The sequence below is a fragment of the Rhipicephalus sanguineus genome, chromosome 1 (genome assembly GCF_013339695.2).
Source record: "Rhipicephalus sanguineus isolate Rsan-2018 chromosome 1, BIME_Rsan_1.4, whole genome shotgun sequence".
Classification (NCBI taxonomy): Eukaryota; Metazoa; Arthropoda; class Arachnida; order Ixodida; family Ixodidae; genus Rhipicephalus; species Rhipicephalus sanguineus.
In genome coordinates, this window is record NC_051176.1 from 267,052,456 (window position 1) to 267,058,455 (window position 6,000).

The 6,000-nt window shown below is 48.6% G+C and overlaps 1 protein-coding gene across 1 annotated transcript; it reads left to right on the forward strand.

Annotated features, from left to right (window-relative positions):
- The first annotated feature begins 1,236 nt into the window (after positions 1-1,236).
- On the forward strand, positions 1,237-2,787 carry LOC119378912 (FMRFamide receptor-like). Its single transcript, XM_037647983.2, has one exon. It carries the CDS (start codon positions 1,269-1,271, stop codon positions 2,445-2,447), a length of 1,179 nt encoding a protein of 392 aa, XP_037503911.2. The 5' UTR covers positions 1,237-1,268; the 3' UTR covers positions 2,448-2,787.
- Positions 2,788-6,000: the final 3,213 nt, after the last annotated feature.

Here is a 6,000-nt window from a genome sequence, read left to right on the forward strand (position 1 = left end):
CACAAAGAATCGGTGTGCTCATTTCTCGTTCGAGTCAGCATGATATCGAGTTAAAATTTCAAACTCATCCCGTCGTCGTGACAAACTTTAATGGCTAGATTTTCCTTCCAATGCAGCTTACTATTGCCAAAAATGTACTCTGATTATGGCAAGCAGGCAGCGTTGTTTTCTTGTTTGCAGCTGAAAATCTGAGCGTTAAATTGCGACTGAAAATCTTACTAGTCAAGCCTTGGTCTTCTCAACTTTTCTTGATAATTTTGCCCCTGCACACTCCGGCTGTCAGACCTGTGAAACTGTGTAGGCGCTGCGCTTTCCGGCCAACAGATACGTAATATCCACTGACCGTTGTCCAATTCATTGACCTGTTTAGCGATTTCTTCATCTAAAGGCTTCAGTGCGCTTACTGTTTCCTCAACAGGAAAGAGAGAGAGAAATGAACTTTATTTTTGACCAGGCTCTTTGTACTTCAGCCCTAAGGTGGGTGGCCTCCTCAGTCCAGGTGGCCATGGCTCGCTGCCGCCGCCCTAGCCCTGGTCACCAATCGTAGCTGGTTGGCAGGGACTTGCGTCACCCGCAGAGCCTCCCACTGGTCTTCTAATCCTTGCTCTGCATTCGCTCCTTCCTCTTCGTTTTCGCTTGGGGGTGACGATGGTGGTACGTCCGGATTGTTCGTGCACCATGTGGCGCAGGGTGCTGCGCGTGTCCGGTGGGCAGAACTTGCAATCCCACCTGTAGGTCCCTGGATACAATGCGTGCATCAATGTTCCGTGCGGGTAAGTTCCGGCCTGGAGTCTTCTCCAGGTCACCGCTTGCTCCCTACTCAGACTCTTGTGTGCTGGCGGGTACCGAGTCTCTCGCGGGGAACCAGGCGGCGCACGCTGCGGTTCGAGATCATGCACGCCGAGCCATCTCCGACACGCAGAGAACACGTACCGACGGCTGTCACAACGAGGATGAACGCATACCGAAGAAGTATTCAACAGGAAAGCTTCAGCTTATTAGTAATTTTCTGTTGCTGTGTTACGCTAACCCGACCACGAGATATATAGCTCCTTCTTTTCCATCTACGGATATTTGTGTGACGTATTGTGTGACGGATATTTGTGTGACGTATTGAGTCGCACATGTTCAGTTATACAACTTAAAGCTAAGTCACAATAGCTCGTGCTGCGATTACAAAACAGAGAAGCTGGAAAATGCTCACTCTTGCTACTATACTTCTTTTTTGCAGGTTGATGACGTACCTTCGTAACTGCACCATAGCAGGCATGGCATCTGCATGGATGTGCACGCAAGGGCAGGTGCACCTCTACCCGGCGGATGGAAATCCGAGCTCGGACCTCGCATGTACCGGATGCGATTCAACCGAAGCGTCATTCCTACCAGATCCGGTTGCCGAGGGGTCCTCGTATGATGCGCTCTTGGAAAGCAGCCGCTTTTGGATACAGCGTGTACTCGTGCCCATCGTAACATTCATCGGTGTCATCGGAAACGCTGTAACGATAGTTATCATGACTAGAATGCGGATGCGCTCGTCCACCAACAACTACTTGGCCGCGCTCGCCATCGTCGACATGCTGTACCTACTGGGTGGCTTTGCGCTCTCGCTCAAGCACTACGAGTTTATTATTGAAAAAGGCCTGTCAGTATATTTGCGCTGCTTTCCCGTTCTCGTCCTCTTGGCAGACACATGTAGCAACTCGTCTGTGTGGCTCACGGCAACGTTCACTGTGGAGCGCTACATCGCGGTCTGTCACCCTATCAGGAGCAAGGTACTATGCACCGAGTCGCGGGCCAGGAAAGCTGTCGTAGGGGTCGTCATCTTCTGCTTTGCGCTTGCTCTACCGACGCCGTTCGAATACGCTCTATTCACGGAGCATGACCCAGTCACAAATACGACCATAGTCAGCCTCAGCTATTCGGAGTTGGGCCGAAATGAAGTGTACAAGAAGACTTACTACTGGTTGACAGTGGTGGTGTTCACTCTGGTACCATTCTGTCTGCTGGCTGTGTTCAACGCGTTTCTCGTGCGTTCCGTGCACATCTCGCGGAAGCAGCGTTCCAGAATGATTCTGGGAACAGACTCCAGCCGCGACAGCCCGGAGACCAAGATTACCGTTATGCTGATCGCGGTGGTCATCCTGTTCTTCGTCTGCCAGCTTCCCACAGCTATCACGCTGCTCTACTCTTCTATCGCGAACCCGGAGGAAGGCAGCCAGCAGGAGAAGCTCATCTTCATTCTGGGAAATGTTTTTAACTTTCTTATGTCGCTCAATGCGGCCGGAAACTTCGTACTATACTGCCTCCTCAGTCAAAAGTACCGGCGCACCTTCCTGCAGATATTCTGCCCTTTTGGTCCGTTGGTGAGGCTCCAGTCAGTTTTGCAGTACACTGGAACCGGTCGTAATCAATCGGAAGACCATGCTACTGCGAGCATCCGCATTTGAGCTCTGTTCGCTCGGTACTTTCCGATTCTCTGGGGCCCATTGACACCCCAATAGTGAAAACCCGCCTGCTTGCTTGCCTGCTCAACGTGCCCGAGGAGCCCACAGGCGGGCATCGAGACAGCGACTCGTCCAACTACCCAGGCTGACCGACGGGTTCCACAGGAGTGTTATTTAAAAACAGTGTTTCAAATTTACCGAAACGGAACCTTATTCCTATAGTTGGTTTTAAACAACTGTAATGCGAAAGATAAGGACAGCCTCGTTTTAGTATTTAAAGATTTTAGTATTTTAGCGTTTGAATATGTGTATTGTTGTTAGTGCCCCTCAAAAAAAATGGGGGCGGGGGGTTGAATATGCTTACAACAGGTGTTATCCTCACTGTAAGAAAAAAAAAATCGAGCATTTGGGGAGCAAGTTTGCCACGCAATTGTAATCGCCATCTACTTCGTGTGCTTTCCTTGCGTTATCACCGCGGTCCCGGCACTTCCAGGTCACGAACCGCCTGTGGCAACATCCCCACCACCGTGCGCAATCAGCGTGACCTAGCATTCTTGATAGGAGAACGGCAAGAGCAGAGTTTTTCAAGATGGGAAACGCGAACAAGCCAGATGGCGATTATTGTTCCGTTTCAGCAATACTCAATTTTTTAGTGCTGGTTTGCTCCTCGGTGTGTCATCTGACTTTTACGCTTGCTGAGCACCCTGTTTCAGAGATGTTACAACATGAGTGAAGTTCGCTAAAACGCCTGATAATCATCTGCTTCAGCGGCCTTCGCGCGACTGCCGTGTCCTAAGGGTCTATGCACCCGGCCCCGAACAGGCAGCGTTTTCCTCCGTATATACGCGAAGAACCTGCGTTCTTTGCGAGGATGCAAGGATTTCTGCAGGTGCGCATTAACTGATGGTTTGATCGGTTACCTCGTTCTTTTCCACTGAAGAACTGCGCGCATGTAGCTTTCCTACATGCTGAAAAAAAAAAAAAGGACGGAATGCGAAGTGCTTTGAGCTGTTACACGTACGCATTTCTTCCACCGAAAAACTTGTGACACTTACTGTATCCACCGGGCAATACGTTGATCGTAAACACAATGTAGATAGCTCCCACCTGGCTGCCAGTAAAATATTTTAACGGGGGGCCTACACATATGTAAAGGTAGGCGGCGACTTCTCAAATTAACGCGAAAGCTGTATGTGTATTTTGGATGTTACAGCGAGTTACGGCATGTTCTCTTGTCAATGTAATATTGAGTCCAGACGCACCAATATGTTTATCGCGCATCGTGATTATGTTGTGCACGAGGCTTTTGAGCGCGCGCAGTGCGTACGATGCATATGTCTTTCTTTTTTTTTTTCGTTGTCGCAGTTGGTGCCCGCTGTCTGTACAATCCCTGCTTTATTGCTTACAACCAATAAAAGTTCAATTTCACCGGCAATGTCGCATGCATACGAACTACTTTTGTTTTCATGCAAACGTCATACCAGTGTGCGAATTTAGTTTCAAAACAAAACGAACAATGCGTGTTTGTCTTGTTTGACATTATAGTGCGACACATACTCTTGTAACTTCCATAGCGTTTCATGTGATGCATATAGCTATTTCGAGCTGTGGGTGTCGCATAGTGACGGGCTTTAATTTGATGGCATGCCCCAACTACTGCGCACGTTCCCTGGATATCTTCACATTATTTGTCAGAACCTGCCCCGTTTATACTGGATGAGCAACGTGTATGTCTTTAAATCTCGTGCAACCTTCGCCGTGACGCACCACGTGACACAGACATCTATTTCAGTTGTTGAACTACAGGCATGCTCGAAAACGACTTTCGCACGTGCGGTCTTTTCCCTTTTTTTAAGCTAATCTTATCCGGATCCAGATCTTATCCGGATCTCGTGCAACCTTTTCCCTTTTTTTAAGCTAATCTTATCCGGATCCATCGATTATAATAATTTCATTTGACTACTTTTGCGACAGCAAGTGTAGAGACACTTCACACGAAAATTAGCCGTTGCCGTCGGTTTGGTGGTATATAAAGTTCAAGTGCGGTAAGATCCTGCGTGAGCACTACGCCACATTGACATTGATGTGTGTCCAGTCCGCGTGGAAGCATGTGCGCCCACACACCGAACAACACGTGCCTTACAGATATCGAGCGCGCAGGTTGGCAAGTAAATCCCCTGATGCGAATAAACTCGGAAATTTGCGTTCGTCCCGCCCATAACAGACGTCGCCGTGAGGTCTCCAATGGCATCTTCATCTCATGGGGGGAAAAGGTAAGCTAACGCGGCATACAGCGCCCGCACGGCTCGAATGTTTCGCTTTTCCTGTTGAGGCTTCACCATGGCTTTCCTTTCATAGCCCTGTCGATAAGCGGATATGATTTGCTACTGCTGAAGTTAGCTTGGGGGGACTAATTTCTAAAAATCGGTTAATCAGGGTTTAAATTTCTTTTATAAACTTGGTTTTATGGGATTGAACATAGCTACTAAGGCTATGTGAGGATGCCGTAGTAGAGAGGTTCAGATAATTTCGACGACCTGGGGTTACTTAATGTGCACTTATTCGCACAGTACAAGGCCCACTATCATTTCGCCTCCATCGAAGTGCGACCATCGTGGCCGGGATCGAACCTGCGTCTTTCGGGTCAGCAGCCGAGCCCCATAACCAGTGAGCCACCGCAGTGGCCTGTTTGTTATGAACTTGAGCACGGTATATGTTTACATGTAAACGTTGGAAATTATGGCATGTCCGTTTCTTTAATGAATAAATAAAGAATCTCGCGTAGTTTGGTATCCATAGCTTGCACGTGACGTCATGGGCGCAAAACATGGCTCCAACATGGCGGCTTAGGTGACGTCAAGAAAGTATAATCATGCGGCGATTAACCTGCTTCAGTGTGATAACGAAGTCGCTGGAACGTTATTGGGTCTCTGTGCGGGAATAACGAAGGAACCAGCGTGCGATCTAATAGATAACACTAACGTGACATAACAAAGTTCATGTCGCACCATGTTGGTGCTCCAACGTGATTGTTTCAGGGACGTCAGTGCAAGCCATCTGTATTAAAGAGGAGGCAAAGAGGGAGAGTGTCTTTTCTGACGGTGGCTCTCGCCTTCTCGTTGGATGGTATAACTCGATTTCATTAAACAAGTTAAAGTTTGGTGTTTGACGGGCCAAATCCCTGATATTATCATGAGGCACGCCGTATACATAGTGGGAAACGCCGGATTAATTTTTGACCTTCCGGCATTATTTATTGTGCGCCCAAATTACTTCGATACCCGGCCACATCGGCTACACTTTGATGAGGGCGACCTCGTGGCCGGGTTTCGAACCCGCGTCCTCATTCTTAGCTGCTCAACGTGACGCCACGCCGGCGGCTTGACTTCACAACGAAAGTGCTGATCGTGATGCTGACGTTATGCTTGACGCGACCGGGCCGGTCGCTTTCTTCACTTCGAAATCGACTTTCGGGGCTTAGTTCTTTCGAAACAAGATTGAAAGCCAGTGCTGCCATCAAGATGAGCGATCACGCAGAGATGTCATCTATTTTTTT